The following is a 25,099-nucleotide window of genomic DNA, read 5'->3' on the forward strand; positions in this document are numbered from 1 at the left end:
TCACCTCCCAAAGTCTAGTTTCCTTCCATTACCATATACTTGACCCATTTTCCCAATTTGCCCTTTCCACCAACCCTTTTCCCTATGGTAACCACCATTCTGTTGTCTGTATTTATGAGTTTGTTTTTATTTGTTTTGTTTGTTTATTACTTTTTGTTTTATATTCCATTTATAAGTTTTGTCCTTTTCTGTCTGACTTATTTCAGTTAGCATAATACTCTCAAATTCATCCATGTTGTCATTAATGGCAATGTTTCATCTTTTTATGGCTGAATAGAATTCTATTGTATACTAGAGGCCCGGTGCATGAATTCATGCACCAGTGAGGTCCCTCGGCCTGGCCTGCGGGATAGGGCCAAAACTGGCACTCCAACAGATTTTGAAAGGGCGCAGGCCAGGCCGAAATGCCCCACTGGAGCACGATCAGGGCTGGGGAGGGATGTGGGAGCTTGGCCAGCCAGGGAGGGACTGCAGGAGGGCTCCAGGGCATGTCTGGGCTGTCTCACTCAGTCCTGATCAGCTGGACCCCAGCAGCAAGCTAACCTACCAGTCAGTGCATATCAGAGCAAGCAGTTAAGCGGCCTTAGCATATCATTAGCATATTATGCTTTGATTGGTTGAACGGCTGACTGGACCACTGGACACTTAGCATATTAGGCTTTTATTATATAGGATATATACATTTTCCAAGGAAAACAGATGTCTAACAGACATATGAAAAGATGTTCAACATCACTAGTTATTAGGGAAATGCAAATCAAAACCACAATGAGATATCACCTCACACCTGTTAGAATGGCTATCATCAAAAAAAAAAAACACAAAATAACAAGTGTTTGCAAGGATGTAGAGCAAAGGGAACTCTTGTACACTGTTGGTGAGAATGTAAATTAGTGCAGCCAGCATGGAAAACAGGATGGAAGTTCCTCAAAAAAATTAAAAATAAAATTAGCATAGAATCCAGCAATTTCTCTTTATGGCAAAATAAAAAAGTGAAGACACTAATTTATAAAGATATATGTACCCTTATGTTCATTGTAGCACTATTTCTAATAGCTAAGACATGGAAACAATCTAGGTGTCTATTGATAAGTTATTGCTTATTGAAAATAATAACTAGGTTGCTGATTAATAAGTATCAATGAGGAGAATGCTCTCTAGTGAGTTGCTATAGAACTCTGTCCTTGGCTCTGTCCTGTTCAGCTTTTTAATTGATAATTTAGATAAATACAAAAACCATACTTCTCAAATTGTATTTGACACAAGGATAAAAGCAATTGCTAATGTAATGGGTGACAAAATCAGAATGCAAACTATTCTTCATAAGTTTAAGTAAGTTAAAAATGAGCAAGAAAACATGTAAAAGTAAAACATAAAGTTTGAAGCATAGAAACAAATTCTCAATAGCTTAAGTACAAGATGAAAAAGACTGACAGCAATTCCAATAAAAACAACTAAAGAAGTTTTACATGAGCAAAAGTACATCAAGTAATAATGACTCATGATATCTAAAATAGTTATATATTTCTTCATTTGCATTAACAGGAAGTTAGTAATCAGATCAAAGAAGGTCATAGTACCCAATACTCACTGTATCCTGACAATGACCAGCCACAGTAATTGGTTTAATTCTGGGCACCATACCTTAAGAAGTTCATTGACAAACAAGTGTGTTGAGAGGACAAGGACAATGAGGTATAGGGAAACTACTTTACATGAGGGCTGATATGTGAGAGAAAGGTCAAATACAATATGCATCATCCAAAATAGGATAATGGGATCAATGTATTGAAATTGGTAAAAAGCTGTGCTTATTAGAAATAGCTATATACAAACTTCTACTGCACCAGCCTTGTATATAAAGACAAAATAAAGAACAATGTACTTTAGGGATAGTATATCTTTTATTCAATGTGTCTTTTTTGCTTTGTTCATCTGAAAGATGGAAGAAACATTTCATATCTTTATGTGTTCTTGCCAAGATGTCTATTGTTGCAAACTCTGGTTGTGTATAATCCATCTATCCAACAAACAGCCTGGCAAAGGGTAAGGTTGGCAACATAGAAGAATTCTATCATTTAAACCAGTGTTGTTGGTATGGGAGTGGTGGCACCATACCACATTTGAAAGAATGTGAAGATATTTTGGTTGTCACAATACCTAGGGGATACTGTTGTTCATTTAGTGGGTAGAACCAGAGATCATGAACATCCTGAAAGCATGTGAGGCTGTCCTTACAACAACAAAATTATTCTGCCCAAAATCTCAACAGTGGCCATGTTGAGAAACACATGCTTAGACCATGATTATGTTCATGGCACACCTTAAATACTAGAATATTTGGCTGCAAGAAGGAATGCAATTGTATCCGCATATTTTTACAGATAACCCTTGGATGACCTTCAGCATTGTCTTGCTGTTTGAGTTGTAATTTTTACTGCCTTAACTTCGATCCCATAAACTCACCTGGCCAATTTCTCACTCATTCCATTAAACATGAGCTTTTCCTTGGTACCTTCTTGGTGATAGACTCCACCTCTCATATGTTCCTTGCAGCAAGCTGTGCTCCACTTCTCACCACATCTCATTACGCTCCTGGCTGTGGGGCCAGTCTGCCAGACATCACTAAAATCATTTCTATTCTCTCTGTAGTCAAAACTCAACGAGCCAAATCCGGAACCATGTTTGTGGGGGCATTTATAACCCACATGCCCCAGGAAAAAAAATAAAAATCACAAATTTGAGACCATCAAATTTTATTTTTATAAATTCACAACTAATTTTCCCAGCTCATTCTTTTCACGTGGCTTCCTTTTATATTTTTACCAAAAGGGATATAAAAATTTAAAAGAAGATAATTTATCAGGAGTCTACTTCTTTTGTTATCTACATCCTTTTCCAAATGAGGTGTGTTCTATTGTCAATAACAATACCCATCATTGGTTAGCTATGCTTTCTATTTCCTCTTTTTCCATCCCAACCTAAAATGGCTTAATTGCTGTAGGGTGCTAATCAAACTCTTTTACAGTAACAGATGGCTCAACAGCTGTTAACTTTTGATAAAAACTTTTGTTCTTATCCCAGAACATTTTGTTTATTCTCATTAAATACAAAGGGAAGAAATAAAAGTAAACATAAGAGAGAACAAAACTGGTCTTCAGAGAACTTTCTTGCTTAACCTATGAGCCATGAAATTAGTGATGTGTCAAATAAGCTGGAAATTTTACCATTTAAAGAGCATCACAGTATAGGGTTGGCTGCTTCCTTGCCCATGTCTATAAAGAAATACAAAAATTGCCATAGCTGGTTCAACTCAGTAGGTAGAGCGTCAGCCTGCAGAATAAAGGGTCCCGGGTTCAATTCCAGCCAAGGCCACATGCTAGGGTTGCAGGCTCAGTCCTCAGTGGGGGGCCTGCAGGAGGCAGCCAATTCATGATTCTCTCTCATCGCTGATGTTTCTATCTCTCTCCCTCTCCCTTCCTCTCTGAAATCAATAAAAAAATACATATATAAATATATTAAAGAAAAAAATACAAAAATTATGAACATAAATTACAATCTATATCAATACTGCAAATCTCCTAAAACAGGGCGTGGCAAACTGAGGCCCACAGAACAAATCCAGCCTACCACCCATTTTTGTATGTCCCAGGAACCAAAATGGCTTTTACATTTTTGAATGATTGAAAACAAAAGACAAATAATATTTTATGATATGTAAAATTAAATTTAAGTTTCATTGCCTAAAAATAACGTATTAGAACACCACCACGCCCATTCATTTATGAATTGTCTATAGCTGCCTTCACATTACAATGGCCACAAAGCCTAAAATATTTATTATATGGCCATAGCCTTTTAAAGAAAAAGTAAAGTGTGAAGAGTGTCAGGAAAAGTTTAATCATGCAAACGGATGTGAAGTAAACCTTTTTAAACAACTGTAGTAGTGACACAAAAGCACTGGACATGCATTCAGCTTCTAATTCAATGGCAAATAGATCACTGTTTTAAGCTTAGCTTGCTCAACTGTGAAATAGAAGTAAAAATATTTAACTCACTTTAGGGAAGATGAAGTTTTATGGGTAAGTGATACAGAATGTTCACTTGACAACTTTTTTTTTTATTTGACAACTTTAGATTGTTGTTGTTGTTGTTGTTGTTGTTGTTGTTTTAGAGCAGTGAGTGATTCTTCTCTTGTTTTGTAGCTTTTTTTTTTTTTTTAATAGAGAATAATTGCAGGAGCAAGGTGCTGGAGAGGAAGGAATCAAGGGCGGATCTACCTCAAACCAGACAGAGACCTCATTCTCAGTAACTGCATGAAAGGAGACAAGAGTTGGTAGTGATATAGATCAGTTGGAGTGCAGGCTAGCAGATTGGGAGAGGTGGGTGGAGAGACATCTTACTAGATTGCCCTGGTTTCTCAGTAAAGATGGACCCAGCCTTGAGGAGAATGGCCAAGGTTTGCAATAGTCAGTGAGGCAAAGTGAAAGACTGGTCACCAAGGAAAAATGCACCCATGAAGATTTTATATCTAGGCCTAGAAGTAGCAGCCTAAGTGCAAGACAGACTAATATTGTAGTCTTGCTTTCTGGCCAGAAAAAGGAGAATGAATTAGGATGAACTGTCACCAGTCCCTGCAGCACTGTAACTGTCTTAGATTTTCTCTGTAACCTAGAATGCTTTTCCCACCCCTTCACTCATCCATATTCTATTTAACACTCATCCATACTCAATTTTAACAGGTGTTTGTTTTTTTTAGGAAGATGTCATAAACTTATTGAAGCTAAAAGGAACCTTAAAAATACTCTCATCTAATCTCATTTTGTGGATGAGAAAATACTGAATCACAGAGATAAATGATTTCCTAGTGTGGCATAGTTTATAAATTATGGAGTTGGATGACCTAGGTCAGTACAGTTTCCACGATGCCACACAAATCCTGTGTAATCATAATTTTAAAAAAAGGGATACTATGCAGAGATAGCTACAAAATTAAAGATAAGATTTGTGCTTAAAAAATAATCCCTGTTGAGGATGATGACATAATGTAAACACATATAGAAATTAATTTTATATAAAATCCTATCTAATAAAAGAGTAATATGCAAATTAACCATCACTCCACTACAACAAACCATGCCCACCATCCAATCAGGAGCAAGTATGCAAATTACCCAACCAAATGGCTGCAGCCACGGAGCGAGCAGGAGGCTTGGGTTTCCCAGGCAATGGAGGAAGCCAAGTTTCCACAGCCCTGGCCGACCCAAGCCTCCACTCAAGGCTACAAAGTTTCAATTATAGAAGATAAATAAATCCCAACAAAAATGGCAGCAGCCACAGAGCTGGAGAGAGCAGGAGGCTTGAGTTGCCCGCGGTGATGGAGGAAGCCAAGTTTCCGAAGCCCTGGCCTGCCTAGGCCTCTACTCAAGACTATACAGTTTCAATTATAAAAGATAAATAAATTCCAGATACCAGGGCCTCTGCTTGGATCACCGGAGGGCATGGCCGGCCTGCAAACCACCACAGGCCCCTTGCCCAGGCTGCCCCATGCCCCAAGGGAACCCCCACCCTGATCTGGGACACCCTTCAGGGCAAACCAGCTGGCCCCCACCCATGCACCAGGCCTCTATCCAATCTAATAAAAGAGTAATATGCAAATTGACTATCACTCCAACACACAAGATGGCTGCCCCTATGTGGTCAAAGATCCTGCCCCCATGTGGACACAAGATGGCCAGCAGGGGAGGGCTGTTGGGAGGGACCAGGCCTGCAAGGGAAGGCAGTTGGGGGCGATCAAGCCTGCAGTGGAGGGCAGTTAGGGGTGACCAGGCCGGCAGAGGAGGGAAGTTGGGGGCAACTGGGCCTGCAGGGAAGGGCAGTTGTGGGGGACCCAGGCCTGCAAGGGAGAGCAGTTGGGGGGCACCAGGCCTGCAGGGATGGGCAGTTAGGGTCAAACAGGCTGGCAGGGGAGTGGTTAGGGGGTGATCAGGCTGGCAGGCAGAAGCGGTTAGGGGCAATCAGGAAGGCAGGCAGGCAAGCAGTTGGGAGCCAGCAGTCCTGGATTGTGAGAGGACTGTCTGACAGACCATTTAGGCCCAATCCTACCGGGACTGGGCCTAAACAGGCAGTCAGACATCCCTCGAGGGGTACCAGATTGGAGAGGGTGCAGGCTGGGCTGAGGGACACCCCCTTACCCCCATGCATGAATTTCGTGCACCGGGCCTCTAGTCCTATCTAATAAAAGAGTAATATGCAAATTGACCATCACTCCAACACACAAGATGGCTGCCCCCATGTGGACACAAGATGGCCAGCAGGGTAGGGCAGTTGGGAGGGACCAGGCCTGCAAGGGAGGGCAGTTGTGGGCAATCAGGCCAGAGGGGAGGGCAGTTAGGCATCAATCAGGCTGGCAGGGGAGTGGTTAGGGGGTGATCAGGCTGGCAGGCAGAAGTGGTTGGGGGCAATCAGGAAGGCAATCAAGGGAGCAGTTGGGAGCCAGCAGTCCTGGATTGTGAGAGGACTGTCTGACAGACCATTTAGGCCCAATCCTACCGGGACTGGGCCTAAACAGGCAGTCAGACATCCCTCGAGGGGTACCAGATTGGAGAGGTTGCAGGCTGGGCTGAGGGACAACCACCACCCCCCCCCCCCCCCCCCCCCGCTGTATACAAATTTCGTGCACTGGGCCTCTAGTACATATATAAGTGAGCATATGTGAGTAATTTGAATTGATGTATACTAATACCAGGTGCTGCTCAGAATCCTATAATTAGCACCACATTCAAAAAACTGCAAGACACTATTCAAAACTTTGCCATACTTCTGGAAGGGTGATAGTGCCCTCTGCAGCTTCAGCAGAAATAAGCAAAGTTTGGATGGAAAAACTGTGATTTAAACATCAACATGGAAGTGTATGCAATTAACGTGCATGCCTCAGGTATTCATTTTACCTTCGTGAACTGAGTAAAAATAGCTATGAAAAAATCATATTTTAAGCAAAGTACACTACAGTATATATAGTAGGTACCTATTTATGTAAAAAGATATGCAATATAGAAAAAGAGATATGTACTAGTATGTGCATATCTGTAGATTGATTTGAGGATAACACTCTAGGAAACTGCAAGTTACCTTTGGAGAGACAAACTTGTACCCTGGGGATCAGTTGTGGGAAGAAGGTTAATTTTTCATTGTGATTCTTCTTATGCTACTTACATTTTTTCATCATACACATGTACTAATCTTTGAGGTAAGAAAAAAGTTAATAGTAAAAATTTTAATCACCTTTTAGAGAAGTAGTATGCATGCAAATTTTAAAACTCTCTCGGAACGTTCCATAACTTCAAATTCTTTAATCTGTTGAAAATAAGACAACAGGCCCAAAAAGGAGTTGCTCATGCTAAACACCATGCCGCCAAATTAAGATTTAAATATATTCTTGGCTTTCCCAGAAATAGGATTTTAAACTAGTCAATCAGGAATCAACAACTCAGCACTAGGTAATCTGCCTGATAGGCCCCTGTCACCCTCTAAAGGAAAGTCAGTTTTTAATCACCAATCCACTTTTGGGCTGAGTGTAATTTTCTTTTTCCACTCCTTTCTGCCTATGAAAGTCATTCTTTTTGTATAGGTCCTTAGAGCTCTTTTCTATCTGCTAGATGAGATACTGGCTGATTTGAATAAATTTTTGCTCAAATAAACCTTTAAATTTTTTAAATATGCCTCAGTTTATCTTTAACAATTCTCTTTGCCTTTCCTGACCACTCAATTTAAGTTAAAGCACAGCTTTCTTAACTCTTAATATCTTGTTAGATACAGCCCAGCATCTTCTAGCTGGGCTAATCAAATTAACAGATTCTTAATGTGATGGTTAAACCAAGGCTCCCTTCCTAAAGCAGGCTTCTCTGACTCTTTTGGGCAGGAAAGGGGGAAGAGTCAAAGGTTCTTTCTGAGTGTTTTGTTTCTTAACAAACAGGTTAAAATCAGTATCTCAAAAGGCAGCATCAGGGTGGCAAACTGTTATTACTTTCAGAACCCAAAGCCAATGAAAACAGGAACTTAAAGAGATAAAGAGAAAATCTAAACCTCAGGGTTTCTGAGCACAAGATTTTGTTTTTAGGCTGGGCAGTGACTCTAAAGGTTTTTCTTCTTTTTTTTTTTTTTTTGGAGTGGGGCACTTTGATTCTTTAAAGGTCATAATTCTATTTTGTAGGTGAAAAAAAATTGTGTGTTTTTTCTGCATATTGCAAACTTTTAGGGTGAAATGGCGTCCTGCACTTCAGTGGCTTATAGCAGGTAATAGCTATTTATTTATCACGGATCCCTCACTGCAACCACCCTCCTCCAGACCCTTTACACCCACTTCCATATCCGTGGACGCGCCCGCCGGCCTCGCGCCCCCCGCGCCGCGACGCAGGTGGAACGGCCCTTGACGTCATAGAGACCTCGCCCAATCAGCAGCGGCGTTTGGGAAAATTTAAACTTAAAGGCGGGGCGGCCCGCGGCCTCCGCATCGCGAGCGCTGAGGGTCTAGGACGCTTCCCTGGGGCCTGACGTGACAGGATGGCGGAGGAAGGAGCCGTGGCCGTCTGCGTGCGGGTCCGCCCGCTCAACAGCAGGTAGGTGTGCCCGACCGCGACCCGGTGCCCTGCGGCCCCAGCCCAAGAGGTGAAGCCTGCGGGATTTCCCAGAGTTGCTGCCGCCGGGCGCCGCTGCTTAGTAACTCGGCCGCTTATCCTTTTTAGTTTTTTAATAAAACATATTTTAATATTGGCGTTATCGTAGGTGTCTCCCTCCCCACCCTTTGCCCACCTCCACCCACCCCCTCCCTTGACCTTCTCCGAACTGTTGTCAGTGTCCTTGGGGTGTGCACAATGGTCTTTAATCCCTTCTCCTTGATCCGCTCACCCGCTGCAGGCCTGGGTTCCCTTATCTGTCAAGTAGCAGGGAAGGATCTAAAAGATACATTCCAGCTGCGGATTCTCTTAAATCGAAAAAACTCAAGTGTGGTCAACCTTAGAGACAGCCCTGCGCTGCTTCTCCCCCACCTGCATCCACCCACCCAGCCGCTGGGAAAGTCCTGTCGGAAAGGTCCTACCGGCACTCAGGCATGTTACCAGGAGCTGTCTCCCTCCTGGCTGTATGCTCCTTAAGAGCCAGGACGAGCCTTTTTTATCTTTTTTAATTTATTTATTTTTTGCATCGTATTCAGTAGGCACCTAATACTTCATTAGTATTACAACATGCAGAAAGTGGAATGACTGGTAATCTACATGGATTTTTTTTTTTTTAATACGGTGTACTGTACTAAACAGATACTGTCATTGTTGCCCTGTGGATCTTACATTGGGGCGGCAGAGACAGAAAGTAAAGTAAAAAAATGTAGAATGTTAAAGGTTGATATGCGAGTAATAAATGCTATAGAGAAAAAGCAGGGAGGGGAGGTACTAAAGTGTGTTTGCTTCTCTAGTCCCCGGCCTTCACCCCATAAAGAAACTATTACAATACACCTTGGCAAGTGTTACCATAGGCTGGTGGAGAGTGTTTGCCGGAGGCCTCATAGGCCTTTGGTGAGATGACAGTTTGGGGGAGAGGCAGGGCTCCTGTCAGGAAACTCCTGACACTTCATGAATCCTATATAATAAAAGGGTAATATGCAAATTGACCCTAACGGCCTAACGACCACAGGGCCAGTCACTATGAGGCACACTGACCACCTCTTGGCCCCTTTCCCTGGCCGGCAGGCTCTGATTGCCTGATGGCCAACGGGGAACCGGGGTTGGTGGCAGCCAGGGGCGAGGCCAGCTGAGGGCAGCTGGGGAAGAGTGCCCTGATCGAAGACCAGGCCTAGGAACCGTACCCACACACTAATTTCGTATGCCGGGCTTCTAGTGAAAGAATAAAGTTACTTAATGGAAAGGTTAGTCAGGATATTCCAGGTGCAGAGGGGTTGAATCTATTATCCTGTGGGAACCTTCAGGTAATTAGTAGGGAGTTAGGATAGAATCTATTCCTCCGATAGATAGAGGAATCCTATCTAATAAAGAGGGAATGTGCTAATTGACCATCACTCCATCACAAAGATGGCTGCACCCACAGCTGAGGCCAAGTTCCCATAAGGAGTCTTAGCGAACAATCAGCAGGGACCTGAGGCTACGCCCTCCCCCACAGGGCTTGACAGGGGACCTCAGGCCATGTCGCCCACCCAGCAGTGCTTGACAGGGGACATCAGGCTGCGCCCCCTCACCCAGCGGGGCTTGATGGGGGACCTCAAGGTGCACTTCCCGTCCTGGTGCTGGGCTAGGGGACCTCAGGCTGCTCCCCCCGTCCCAGCACCAGGCCAGGGGACCTCAGGCCATGCCCCCCACCAAGTGGGGCTTGACAGGGGACCTCAGGCTGCTCCCCCTACCCTGGCACCAGGCCGGGGGACCTAAGGCTGCGCCCCCCCTGCCTGGCAGAGATTGACAAGGGACCTCAAGGTGCACCCCCAGTGCTGGGTTGGGGGAACTCCGGCCGCAACCCTCCACCTGGCGGGGCTTGACAGGGGATCTCAGGCCGTGTCCCCCACCTGGTAGGGCTTGACGGGGGACCTCAAGGCACGCCCCCTGCCCCGGTCTGGGCTGGGGGACCTCAGGCTATGCCCCCCATCCTGGCGCCAGGCCAAGGGACCTGAGGCTACGTCCCTGCCTGGTGGGGCTTGACAAGGGTGGGACTTGTCACCCTTTACAACGAACTCTCTTTCTCTGGATCTAGCCCAATAGATCCAGAGGGGCGGGGGGGGGGGGGGGGCGCCAGATCTAGGTCTCACGTGAGTTTGAGGCACATGTGGGTGGGCAGGGACTTGACTCTGGATCCCGTAGTGTGCCCCAGACTCTGACAGGAGGAAGGTTTTCATATACATTTTACTAATTTTCTTACATCTCTGACACTTCTATCATAGAGAAAGGGCAAATAGCAATATTAAATTATTTCCTCTAATTAATCCCCTTTTAATGTGCAGGAATTTCATGCACCAGGCCACTAGTTTAGAAGATAAGGTTGAAGAGAGAGAAACATAATCCAGGTCTCCTGTGCCATAGTAAGGACTTCAGGTGACTTTTAAAGGATTTAAGGGAGCCCTAGCTGGTTTGGCTCAATGGATAGAAGGGTCCCAGGTTTGATTCCTACCAAGGGCACATGCCTGGGTTGTGGGCTCGATCCCCAGTAGGGGGGCATGAAGGAGGCAGCCTATCAATGATTCTCTCTCATCATTGATGTTTCTCTCTCTCTCTCTCTCTCTCTCCCTTCCTCTCTAAAATCAAGAATATATATATGTGTGTGTGTGTGTGTGTGTGTGTGTGTGTGTGTGTATATATATATATATTTTTTTATTTATTTATTTATTTTTTTAAGGATTTAAGGGAGAGGGACGTAAGCAGGGTTGCAGTTTGGGTCTGTCTTTCAGCTGCCAGTACTGGGTAAGACGATGGGAGTGAAGAGCTTCGAAATGAAATGCCCATGAGAGGGCAGCAGGTTATTGAAGCCCTGTTTAAAAGTGTTGACCCACCCCCCCCCCCCAAAGGTGGATTTTCCATGTTTATCTGATACTAGAGGCCCGGTGCACGGAATTTGTGTATGGGGGGTGCGTGTCCCTCAGCCCAGCCTGCACCCTCTCCAATCTGGGACCCCTCCAGGGATGTCTGACTGCCCTCTCACAATCAGACATCCCTCTCACAATCCAGGACTGCTGACTCCCAACTGCTTGCCTGCCTGCCTTCCTGATTGCCCCTAACCGCTTTTGCCTGCCAGCCTGATCACCACCTGACCACTCCCCTGCCAGCCTGATTGATGCCTAACTGCTCCCCTGCCAGCCTGTTTGCCCCTAACTGCCCTCCCCTGCAGGCCTGGTCACCCCTAACTGCCCTCCCCTGCAGGCCTGGTCACCCCTAACTGCCCTCCCCTGCAGGCCTAGTTCCCCCCAACTGCTCTCCCCTGAAGGCCTGGGTCCCCCCCAACTGTCCTTCCCTGCAGGCCTAGTCACCCCCAACTTTCCTCCTCTGCCGTCCTGGTCACCCCTAACTGCCCTCCCTTGCAGGCCTGGTCCCTTCCAACTGCCCTCCCCTGCTGGTCATCTTGTGGTGGCCATCTTGTGTCCACATGGGGGCAGGATCTTTGACCACATGGGCGCAGCCATCTTGTGTGTTGGAGTGATGGTCAATCTGCATATTACTCTGTTATTAGATAGGATAGAGGCCTGGTGCATGGGTGGGGACCAGCTGGTTTGCCCTGAAGGGTGTCCCAGATCAGGGTGGGGGTTCCCTTGGGGTGTGGGGCGGCCTGGGCAAGGGGCCTGTGGTGGTTTGCAGGCCGGCCACGCCCCCCAGCGACCCAAGCGGAGGCCCTGGTATCTGGGATTTATTTATCTTCTACAATTGAAACTTTGTAGCCTGGAGTGGAGCCAAGTCTTCTGCTCACTTCATGGCAGCAGCCATTTCTGTTGGGATTTATTTATCTTCTATAACTGAAACTTTGTAGCCTTAAGTGGAGGCCAAGACAGGCCAGGGATGCAGAAGCTTGGCTTCCTCCATCGCTGGGGACAACCCTAGCCTCCTGATCTCTCCAGCTCTGTGGCTGCTGCCATTTTTGTTGGGATTTATTTATCTTCTATAATTAAAACTTTGTAGCCTTGAGTGGAGGCCTGGGCCTGCCAGGGTTTGTGGAAAGCTTGGCTTCCTCCATTTCCGAGGAAACCCAATCCTCCTGCTCGCTCCGTGGCTGCAGCCATCTTGGTTTGGGGTTAATTTGCATACTTGCTCCTGATTGGCTGGTGGGCGTGGCTTGTGGTGTAGCAGAGTGATGGTTAATTTGCATATTAATCTTTTATTAGATAGGATAGATGTCATTACCATCTTTTAAAATAGTATTCAGAAAATGAAATATTTCAAATTATTTTTCATATAACATTGTTTCTTTGACCAGTTATAGTAAAATGTAGTGTTTTATTGTTTTAGAGAAGAAGCTCTTGGAGAAGCTACCCAAGTTTATTGGAAAACTGGCAATAATGCTATTTATCAAGTGGATGGGAGTAAATCCTTTAATTTTGGTAAGCTTATACTAACATCAAAAGTTAACCTGTTATTCTGTTCCTATTAAGAATACAAAGGCTTGCTCTAGCCGGTTTGGCTCAGACTGAAGGGTCTCCGGTTGGTTTGATTCTGGTCAGGGGCATGTTCCTCAGTTTCAGGCTGGATCGCCAGCCCTGATCGAGGCTTGTGCGGAGGCAACCAGTCGATGTGATTCTCTCACATCTATGTTTCTCTCTGTCCTGTCAGAAAGATCCTACTGGCTGGCACTCAGGCATTTTACAATGAACTCTCTCCCTCTCCCTTCCACTTTCTCTAAAAATCAATGGAAAGCCCTGGCTGCTTTGGCTCAGTGAATAGAGTGTCGGCCTGTAAACTGAAGGGTTCCAGGTTTGATTCCCGTCAGGGCACATGCCTGAGTTGCAGGCTCAATCCCCCGTACGGGGTATTCAGGAGGCAGCTGATCAGTGATTCTCTCTCATCATTGATGTTTCTATCTCTCCCTCTTCCTTCCTCTGAAATCAATAATATATATATATTTAAAAACAGTGGGAAAAATATCCTAGGCTGAGGATTAACAATAACAAAGAGTACAAAAGCTTGTGAATAATACTGGATTTGTCATTAAAGATGAGACCAAGCCTTTTGGTAACTGCTTCAGTGGGTACCTTAAAAAAATTGCTCGTCCATGTATGAAAAGTAAGATGATAAATTGATATTTAAACACAGTCATGGTCAGAGTGTCTTATGACTAAAACTATCATTTTTCCCTCTTATTTATTAGTGTATTTATGGCCTAAAACTTCATAGGCCTAAAATATGTCACTTAATGTCAAGTCATCTTTAAGATCTTTCTTTCAATTTAGTATTTTTTCCACAATTATTTTCAAGAAATCTTTCAACAATAAGTAGGGAAGATATTCGTTCTTTGCTAAAATACCGCAAGGGTTCACCCCTATTTTTAAGGAGCTTATCTTATGTCAGAAGGGACACCTTAATAAGTAATTACACTTATTATGGCAAGCTTTGTGGAAGCTTATAGTGAGGAATCTAGCTAGGTGTCTGAAATGGTACCACTTAAACTGGGACCTGCAGGATGAGGGAGAGCTACCTAGGACAAAGGGACTTAAAGGTCCTTAAAGCAAGGGTAGGGAACATGGGCCTTAGAGACCCAAGAAATCATTTGGTCTGGCCTTGCCAAGGCATTAGGGTAAGCTAATTAAAGTGTTTAACCAAATGTAGCTGGCTACTTTTTAAGTTGATAATTTTGTATGGCCTGAGAATGATGTTATAAATATCCCAATGGCCCTTGGCAGAAAAATGGTTCCCCACCCCTGCCCTACAGGTTGACTAGACTGATTTGTTGTATTGATTTAATATGTAACAGTGTTGCCAATGTGCCAGACACTGTTCTAAGCTCTTCATAATATTAACTCATTTGATCCTCCAACAAGCCTATGCAGTAGATACTATGTGATAGGTACCTTCCCATTTTAGAACAGGACTAAAACAGAGGCCCAGAGTCACACAGCCAGCAAGTGGAAGTCAGGCTCCAAATCTGTGTTGTAACCATACTACCATGCTGCCACTTAGGCACCAAAGAGCGACAGTGAAGTGTCCTCAACAACCTTAGGAATGAGTGTCAAAACAGTGTTAATGTAGAAAGCCAACATATAAGGTTCTGGAGCCAAGACATATAGTAGAGAAAATTATTCCTGGTAAAGGACTATTTGAGGGGATTAACATAATTTTTAAAAGGTAAAGCAATATGCCCTGACCAGTTTGGCTTAGTGGATAGAGCGTCGGCCTGCGGACTGAAGGGTCCCAGGTTCGATTCCGGTCAAGGGCATGTGCCTTGATTGCGGGCACATCCCCAGTGGGGGGTGTGCAGGAGGCAGCTGATCGATGTTTCTCTCTCATCAATGTTTCTGGCTCTATCCCTCTCTCTTCCTCTCTGTAAAAAATCAATAAAATATATTTTAAAAAAAATTAAAGGTAAAGCAATATGTGACAGAGATTATAAAACCAAAAGCAATGAATGCGAAAGCATTTCGACTCAGGTACTACAGATTCTCAGAAGCCGTATATGCCCATTGAGGATTTTGACTCATTCACCTATCTGAATCAGATGGCATTTATATTTGAATCATCCCGTCATCTCTCCTTGCTCAGAAATCATGATGCCTAAGCAGCCTTCAGATGGAACTTGGGTTTTCCATATAGTTCTGCCAACAGGGTAGATATATGGGCATGGTGCAAGCAGTGTGATCACTGAATTTCTCATTGTGGGTTGATCCATTTCCCTCTTGATTCACAAATTAATTGCTTGTGAGCTTTTTAATGTGAGGCTACCACTGCAAGAGTGGTCCATTTTTAATTTGCTAACAAAAGCAGAAAACCACTTCCTAGACTAGTGAATTCAGGGAAAATGCTCTCTGTCCTAAACCTAGCCTTTAGCAACCAGCAAAATAGTCATTCCCTCTAAATTCAACTTTTTTCAGTACTTTTCTTTCAAATGTTTGCATTTGTTGATTTAGTTTGGGCTAGTCCTTTTCGCTGGATATTCTAAACATTGAAATTTCCCAAAGAATAGTAATAGTTCTCATTTCCTAAGTATTAACCTAATGTTTAGAATAATTCTATGAAAAAGGTAATATAGCATATTGGTTTAACAAATTAGGGAACTGAGGCACAGTGATATCAACCACCTTGCCCAAAGTCTCACAGCTAGTAAGTCTCAGAACCAGGATTTGTAGATAATCTATTTCAAGACTCCATATTCAGCCACTATGCCCTATTGCCTCTTGAAAGTACATAGAATAGATGACATTTTCTTGGGTGGAGTTTTGTTTGTTTGGGTGGGGTTTAGGTGTGAGAATCAACACATTTTACAGAAAAGTATATTTTCAGAGGACCAAAAAGTTGAAGGAAATATAGTCTTAAATATTTTATACTATATCCTGACAATTTTATTTCTTTGAGCAACTACTAATTAAGACGAAAATCCAGTTTGTTTGGTTTAACTCATGTTTTTTTGTTTGTTTAGATCGTGTCTTTGATAGTAATGAAACCACTAAAGATGTTTATGAAGAAATAGCAGTGCCTATCATAGATTCTGCCATACAAGGCTACAATGGTTTGTATTCATTGCAGAAACATTTTAGTCTGGGCCATCTGTTCAACAAATATTGATAGTTTTACACTCTGTACTCTCTCTCTTTTTTTTAAACCTTTGAGTGTGTGTGTTTTGTTTTTGCAGGTACTATATTTGCCTATGGGCAGACTGCTTCAGGAAAAACATATACTATGATGGGTTCAGGAGATTATTTGGGAGTAATACCCAGAGCAATTCATGACATTTTCCAAAAAATTGAGAAGGTAAATAACTTAGCTAAATTTCTAGTATATACAGGTAAAAGTAGTAATAATAGGATAGCAACTTCAGTGTTCTCTCGTAATGATGAAAGGAAGTAGATTTACAGTTATCTCTTGATTATCTATGGGGAGAGAAGAAAGGCATGGCATAGATTTACTTTTTTTCCACAAACTTACTTCAGAGCTTAAAGTTCTTCATTTTTTGCTTGAAATAGTAATACTCCCAGCACAAAATGGGCATTAAGAAACAGGAAAGTCTTATCAGAATGGTTAACTCCTTACTGCCTTTGTTTAACTACCAGTGATTACCAAGAAGCAGTAAAAATAGATGTAGATAAAAGATAAGGGCAGCAGAGGGCCAGATAAGGCAGCCTAATTAGTTAAGAGTTGATTGCATTTAAATTACTTATTATTATTTTAATGATTTTTAATGTTTTTATGGAACATCTGTGGGTAGGGTTTTATTTTGAGCTTATAGGTTTGGACTAGGCACTCTTCTAATTCTATGATACTATATTTTTCTGAAACAGTGCTTTTGCTTTTATAGTTTTGTGTTTATCATTGTTAATATAGAACCATAAAGGGATTTTTAGGGGGGGGGGGGGTTTGTTTGTTTGTTTGTTTTAAGGGGATAGTTTCTCAAACAATATTTTAATATTAATGTAACACATAAGTATTTAGTATTAGGTTTTCCTAAATGGGTGATTAATGTTTTGTTGTTGTTTTTTCTTCTAGTTTCCTGATAGGGAATTTCTCTTGCGTGTGTCTTACATGGAAATATACAATGAAACCATTACAGACTTACTTTGTGACACTCGAAAAATGAAGCCTTTAATAATTCGGGAAGACTTCAATGTGAGTAGCAGAGTTAACAAAGTAGCTCAAAAAAGAGACTTATTTATTGGGATTGTTGTTCTTGAACGTTTACCTTTAATTTCTATATTTTTAAGTGCTGTATCTATGGTTTATTTTATTTTTTCTTACGTGATTATAAAGATCCCTTTTTAAGCAATACACAGTAGGCAAAAGTAGGTTTACAGTTGTAACAAATTTATATAATAAAAGGCTAATATGCAAATCAACCAAACGGCGGAACAACGAGTTGCTATAACGCACACTGACCACCAGGGGTAGACACTCAATGCAGGAGCTGCCCCCTGGTGGTCAGTGCGCTCCCACAGGGGGAGTGCCACTCAGCCAGAAGCCCTGAGCCGGGCTCACAGCTGGCGAGTGCAGCCGCGGTGGCAGGAGCCTCTCCCGCCTCCGGGGCAGCGCTAAGGATGTCCCACTAACAGCTTCGGCCCACTCTCCGTGGGGTGAAGGCTGAAGCCGTCAGTTGGACATCCCCCAAGGGCTCCTGGACTGCAAAAGAGCAGAGGCCAGGCTGAGGGGACACCCCCCACCCCGTGCATGAATTTTGTGCACCAGGCCTCTAGTAATATAATAATACAAGAATAAATTCTAAAATAATTAAATAAATTCTGTGTTTTGTATACTCACAACTGTATACCTACTTTTGTCACCCTGTATGTGTAGTTTTTAAATATTGACAGCTGTAATATATTGGTGTAAGTGCCTAAAAAGAGCAAGATGGAAGTTTCAGGTTAGAATTTGGTGTGCTTTGATATAGGAAGTAAATTGTAAAGATCATAGGTTTACTTGTTATTTTCATGCTATAGTTTTTGTTTTGCATTTTTAACTTCTAAAAATGTATTCTATCATAGTTTGCACCTTCTTTTTGATATGCAAACTTTTAAGTGTTTTCTATTTCTTTACTCTTCCATAATTAAACTTGTTTCAGCGGAATGTGTATGTATCTGACCTCACAGAAGAAGTTGTCTCTACATCAGAAATGGCTTTGAAGTGGATCAGAAAGGGAGAAAGTAAGACTTTATTCTGTATTTCTTCAAAACATTGTAAAAACTATTCAATTGAATGCATTTAGGCTTCAAGTCACACTTTCACTTTTTAGCTAAAATAAAAGTTAACTTTTTAAAATTTTGACATACACTGCTGAAATATGAATCATTTTTTTTTACAGAGAATAGACATTATGGAATTACAAAAATGAATCAAAGAAGCAGTCGTTCTCATACCATTTTTAGAATGGTAGGTAATTCTCTATTTGGTCTTTCCAATTAAGAATGCACTAATTTTTCTACAAGTTTCCTTTTCCTTCTAGATTTTGGAAAGCAGAGAGAAAGGTGAACCTTCTAATTGTGAAGGATCTGTCAAGGTGTCCCACTTGGTGAGTATTGATAAACCGTGATAATGTACCTTATAGGCCAAAGCAAAATTGGACTCAGCTGCAGGATGTTTGGTTTCATAAGGACTGTTAACTGAGCTAAATAGAACCATCTATAAATAGTGGTTTAACTAGTGTCATACATAGCATAAAATTACTAGCTAAAATGTAGGAAGAATTTAGAGGATCTTTCTTCCTTTTATGTATGGCTGCCATCTCCTAAAATTTAGATGTTAGGACTGTCAGATTTGAGGCTTTCTCTGACAGTAATGAAGGGGGGTTTGTTTTGTTTGGGTTTTTTTGTGGGTTTTTTTGTTTGTTTTTTTGTTTATTTGTTTTTCATACACATTTAAGAGTTCACATAATCTTGGAATTGGGTGGGGGGCAGTCAGTGTCTTTGTTTTTTGGCTTTTTAGTCTCAGCCAATAGAATTAAGACTTGTGAGATAAACAAAAACTTAAGTGGGATGGTTTAAAAATAAATCACATTCAAGTTCATTCTTAAGTAAATAAAAAAGTATAGTTGATATTATAAACACAGTGTTTTAGACTGTAAATCCCTGGAAAGCAAGAGTGAGATCTCATTCAACTTGTAGTCCCAACACTTGTACATACTGTAGTTTATGTTCAGTCCTCTTTGTTGAATAAATGACTATAAGCATTATGCAAACATTTCTTTTTTCACATAAATAAACCTCACATTGTTGTTCTATATCATTTCTGTCTCTTTTCATGCTTCCTTCTTATTCATTATTGTTTTATTCTCTGTCTTCAAGGCCTAAATTCTTTATCTTGATGTTTAAGTTTACTCTATTTGATTTGAAAACTTCAGGGGGAAAAGTAATAAATCTATAATATGTTTGTTCATTTTTAGATTTTGAAAAATCAGTCTTAAATATCTAATTCTAGTTTACTTTACTTACTTTACCATACAAGTGCAAAGTTTATTTTAGTAAACTAGTCTTGCTTTAATTTAACATCAAAAAATTTAACTTCAGTCTTGTTTTCCAAACCTGGTCTGTGATATATCACTACATTTCCAACTTTTCTCTTAATAATTTAGCTTTAATACTCTTGACATGTTCAGTGATCCATTTGATGACTTTCTCATATTGTTTGATGCTCTCATTTAGGGACCATAGGTTCCATCTGATCCAACAACCTTCTAGCCTCTCACTCTTAAGTATCTTCTTAGGAAGAAGTGTTCCCTAAAGGATCATTTTCTGACTCTTTGTAGGTGGCTGAGCATTTCCTAGCCTTTTTGTGATAAGATCCATGTTCTCTTAGCTATGCTTCTTCTCTATTCCCTTATGTGGCCTCTTTTCTCCTACCCTTCTAACAAACACACAGGCTGTTCTGTGGTCTTTCTTACTTCCCATGCGTGCTCTCAGACATTGTTATCACTTCTGTGTTAATGATGGCCAAATGTTTATTTTATCTAGAGTCTCTAAGTTCTAATACATGTCTTCCTAATGATTATAATAATGGTACTGGGGGCCCAGTGCACAAATTTGTGCACCTTGAAAGGAACTGTGGGCTGCGAGGCTGCGGTGAGCACAGGTCTCAGCCCAACCTCTGTGCTCCCACCCCGCCCCTCCCACCACAGCTCCTAGTCCCCTGTCTGCAGGCAGCCCTGCTCCCGCCACTACCGCTCCCATGCGCTGACAGCACCGGCCCCACTCGCACCCACTGACAGTGCAGAGTGATTGGGGCCGGTGCCAGCAGCGGGTGTGAGCGGGGCTGGCACCATCAGTGGGTGCGAGCAGCAGCTGCTAGCCCTGATCATCTCTCAGGACAGGGGAAGGTGGAGAAGCCCTGAGGGGTGATCAGGGCCGGCAGCCACCACTTGCACCTGCTGACAGTGCCAAGCAATCGGGACTGGTGCTGGGCTCTGGCAGCGGGTGCAAATGGGGCCAGCGCCAGCAGTGACTGTGAGCGGCAGCTCTGGCACCGGCAGTGGGTGTGAGGGGGATCGGCATCAGCAGCAGGAGCGAGCACTGGGCAGGACCGTGGCGCACACAGGAGCAAAGAAATTTCAGTAACCACCGGAGGCTCGCCCCAATGACAGTGACCCGCACCCCACCTTGGTCTGGTGCCCCTGCTCACCTGCACCACCATCCCACCGTAGCCAACCCCCGCCCTGTTCCGCACTCTGCCTCTAGCTGCCCACACCCAACATGTTCCGTGTGCACCCCCTGGTGGTCAGTGTACATCATAGCCACCGTTCGGTTGTTCTGCCGTTCCGTCTGTTTGCATATTAACCTTTTATTATATAGGATGTCCCACTCTTGTCTCAAACTTCAGTGTGTCTAAAACCAAATTAATTTCTTCCTATCATAGTAAGTATTCCTTTTTTTCCAGTTGTACCAGCATTGTCCTGGTCACATAGGCTGGAAACCCAAGTCATTTTGGCTCTTTTTCTGCCTTCCCTTTTATCCAGTTATAACCATTTCTTACTGATTTTATCTTTCAACATTCTCCTGGGTGTCATACTCATTTAGGTACTCATCTCTCTTAAATTGCTATATCATTCTCCTGGACCTGGCTTCATGACTTTGATCTTCATTTCAAATGTTATTAAGTACTGATTTTGTTGTGTCTCTCCCATAGTCAAGATCTGGCCACTCTTGGGCCATCTAACTTTACTTCTTTCTACTCCACATGAGCTCCTCTCTTATATATTCTTTATATCTTTGAATACTAATGCTCATTCCCATCTTATACCTTAATTCATACTGCCTTCATCACCACTTTGCCCTGTTATTATGTATCTGGGTTATCTGTAATAAATACTCTACAAAAAAGATTAGACTTCTCTGAGTATTTTAGAGAAAGAAGTATCTGAGATAGAACTACAGAGTAATGGTACAGAATTACCTGCCATTCCTGCAAGTCTCCACAGAGAAATAATTTAAATCTCTGACTTTAAATGCATTAAGAATATTTATTGAGCCTTTACCATGTTGTGAGCATAGTACTGGGCTCTGGAGATGAAAGAATAAAGAAAACATCCCTCCACTACTTACTGTCTCCACTGCTCCCTGCCTAGCTCAAGCCACCATTGTCTCACACTCACATTCCTATCTGGGCTCCCTGCTGCCTCTCTTGACCCTCCCCAATCCTTTCTCCACCTCGGGTTTCACAGTTGATCCTTCAGAAAGTTAAATCAAGACATGTCACTCTTGCTTAAAGCCCTCTCATAATTTCCCCTTGCACTTAGAAAATCCAGAGTTCTTACCCTATCTTGTCCTATCTTTAACTCACTCCTCCAGTGCCGCCCTTTCTATGTTTTGAATGCACTAACCTTGTTATTACTTTGTGACTGGGTGTACTGTCTATTCTTTATTCTTAAATACAGTTCCCTTGGTCTTTGCATGGCTGGCTCCCTCTTTTCTGTCATTTCTAATCTTAGTCTAATGCAAGGGGTGGGGAATGTCCGCCCTGCGGGCTGGATATTTAGTCTGTCCCTGCCAAGATAACCACTGGCAGGACTGGAAATTCAATAAATCTAGGAGCTTTATTCATAGCAACATAAATTTATATTAACTGAATTATATTAAGCGAATGACATTATAAATATCCAAATGGCCCTTGGCAGAAAAAAGGTTCCCTGGTTTAATGGAAGGCCTTCCCCAACCACCCAATCCGAAGACCTTTCTCTGTCCCTTCCTCTTCTCTCCCAGCACTCTTTAAATTACCTGTATTACACTTACATGAAATGTTTCTTAATCTGTGTGTCTTTTTCTCTCTTCTCACCAACTTTCTCCTCTCCTCATCCCACCCCATGTAGAAGATAAGCTCTCTGAGAGCAGGAGCCTTCATTTGTCCGGTTCACGTTGTATTCCTAGTACCCAACAAACCATCTGCAGCATGACAGGCAGTCACTTTTTTCAACAACATTTGTGAAATGAAGAGGGGCCTGTGCTTTTAAAGATGCTTCAATGTGTTGGGAGATACAAATGACTAGCTCAGCACTATAAGAATAAGTCATAGCTGTAAACACCTCTCTGTACACAGTTGAAAAGCAATGCATTCAAGGTGGGATGAAGGGTAAAGTTGGCAAAACTGCATCGAGGAGGTAACATTTGCCTTTGGTCCTGAATAATGAGTAAAGGCATACTAGAACATTCAAACTAACTAAAGGGGAGTGGCAAAAGATAGCACTTGCAAGTGTGGAAGCACATGAGGTGTGTAGGGCATAGTGCATGTAGTTCCATTTAGTGAGTAGTTAAGAGTAAGCAATGAATAGATATAATGTTGGAGCAACACAGGTGCCAGCTTGTAAAGAATCATGTTCACCGTGGTTAGGTTTTGAACTTTGTGTAGGAACCAGAGAACCTATTCTGTCAGCATTATGGAGGATACAGTATAGTTAAGGAACACGGAATAGAGATCAGTTGGACTCAGAAAAGAGAAGGCCTAGACAGTGGGGTGAGAGACAGCGGTATAAGAGTGGTGTTCAGATAAGCCATGCATTAAAAATGTTCTTTCAGTTTGGATTTCATTATGTCAGGTTACCCTTCCTAAAGATTTATTTCCATCTCTTTCAGAATTTGGTTGATCTTGCAGGCAGTGAAAGAGCTGCTCAAACAGGTGCTGAAGGTAATGAAAACTCATGCAGTGTTGGTTTGAATGTTTTCCTTTTTTACAGAATAAAAAGTGCTAGCATGCATTTTAGAAACTAATAACGTAATGGCAATAATAATTTTGTGATAAAGGTCTTTAATGCAAAAATCACCTTCTAGTTACTTCAGGCTACTGTAGCATCAATTAAAAACTAAAACTGTGCGGATATTAGGATTATATAGCTGGAAAGCTCCTGAGAGTACCATGAAAACCAAATTGTCATAATCAGTAAGGAAATTCAGAAAGGTAGTGGGGTACAAAATTAATATGCTGACATTAATAACTCTCACGATACAAACAACAACCAATTAGAATATTAAGCGTACAAAAGACTCCATTTACAGCAATGACTTAAAGGATGTAATACCTGGGATGAAACTCAACAAAAATTTCACAAGACCAGCATAAAGAAAACTTTAAAACAGACCTGAAGAACATACCCATATACTTACACAAATGGAAAAGCATACGTAGATGGGAAGGTTCACAATCATAAAGATGTCAAGCCTCTCTACATTAATTTCTTTCAGCCTGACATAGACACACTCAGCTGAGGGTGGCCTATATCCACCAAACCAGTGAATTCTCAGACCTGTAAATAAGAAATAAATGCTTGTTGTTTTAAGCTGGCTTGTTTAGCAGCAATATTATAGTCATAGCTGAATAATGCACCTGAAATAACAGCTGCCAAATGAAAAAGTAGTGTATTTAGTATACTATTATTAGTGTAAAAAAGAAAGGGGAGAAAGTAATATGTATGGACTTATATTTATAAAAATCTCTAGAAAAATAAACTAATAAAAATGGTTTGCTGGAATAGAAACAGGAATAGGTTGAATGAAGCATGAAAGTGAGAGAGAGCCCTAGCCAGTTTGGCTCAGTGGATAGAGCGTCAGCCTGTGGACTTAAGGGTCCCAGGTTCGATTCTGGTCAAGGGCACATGCCCAGGTTGTGGGCTCGTGCAGGAGGCAGCCGGTCAATGATTCTCTCTCATCATTGATGTTTCTATCTCTCCCTTCCTCCCTGAAATCAATAAAAATATATTTTTTTAAAAAAAGTGACAGAGAGCTTTTTCAATGTACTTTTTTTTTTTAATGTTTGAGCCATTTGAGCATATTAACAATTTTAAAATGAAAACTTTTTTGGTTGTGAGCCTATAGGAACTAACTTCATTGTAAGTCTACAGTTGCTTGTGAGGTTTGGAAAAAATAGATTTGAACTGAGGAGTCAGAGGCTCTTCTGGGAAATGGGCTTTTCCTCCTTCTGATTCGTAGTCATTTTCCTTTTGCTAGTTCTCTCAGATGACAACTTTGCTGATTCATTCAATAGATGGGAGGAATAGGGAGAGAGCTCCTTCTACCAGTGGTATAAAAGGTGGGCTCAGATCTAGTCGAAAGCATAGACATTAGCATCTGACCCTTTTATTTCTAATTTATCGTATAACTTACTGGTAAATAAGTTCATCATGTAGTACAGAAATCAATTTTAGTTTTCATATTTGTTTAATAAATGCAGGTGTGCGACTTAAGGAAGGCTGTAATATAAATCGAAGTTTATTTATTTTGGGACAAGTGATCAAGAAACTTAGTGATGGGCAAGTTGGGTAAGTTTATCCCATTGTCATTTACCTGTTAATGCTTACATTTTTCATGAGGTTGAAAATTATTATAGTTCAGTGACAAATAAAAGTGCTGATTTCTTTCAGATATTCAAAAGCTTTTGTGATTCTGTGAGCATGCATGACTTCTTATACCTATGACTATGACCAGCTAAATTAACTTATTTTAAATATT

The 25,099-nt window shown here is 41.9% G+C and overlaps 1 protein-coding gene across 1 annotated transcript in view; it reads left to right on the forward strand.

Moving 5' to 3' along the window:
* Nucleotides 1–8,511: 8,511 nt before the first annotated feature.
* CENPE (centromere protein E) overlaps nucleotides 8,512–25,099 on the forward strand; it is a 76,492-nt gene continuing 59,904 nt past the window's right edge. Inside the window, exons 1-10 of the mRNA XM_080640585.1 lie at nucleotides 8,512–8,618; nucleotides 12,990–13,081; nucleotides 16,108–16,197; nucleotides 16,321–16,439; nucleotides 17,172–17,291; nucleotides 18,238–18,319; nucleotides 18,478–18,545; nucleotides 18,619–18,684; nucleotides 23,231–23,282; nucleotides 24,822–24,909. Coding sequence (XP_080496711.1) covers nucleotides 8,563–8,618; nucleotides 12,990–13,081; nucleotides 16,108–16,197; nucleotides 16,321–16,439; nucleotides 17,172–17,291; nucleotides 18,238–18,319; nucleotides 18,478–18,545; nucleotides 18,619–18,684; nucleotides 23,231–23,282; nucleotides 24,822–24,909 — 833 coding nt within the window. The 5' untranslated portion in view covers nucleotides 8,512–8,562. The remainder of the gene's footprint in view (nucleotides 8,619–12,989; nucleotides 13,082–16,107; nucleotides 16,198–16,320; nucleotides 16,440–17,171; nucleotides 17,292–18,237; nucleotides 18,320–18,477; nucleotides 18,546–18,618; nucleotides 18,685–23,230; nucleotides 23,283–24,821; nucleotides 24,910–25,099) is intronic.

Source organism: Plecotus auritus, assembly GCF_963455305.1.
Source record: "Plecotus auritus genome assembly, chromosome: 1".
Taxonomy (NCBI): domain Eukaryota; kingdom Metazoa; phylum Chordata; class Mammalia; order Chiroptera; family Vespertilionidae; genus Plecotus; species Plecotus auritus.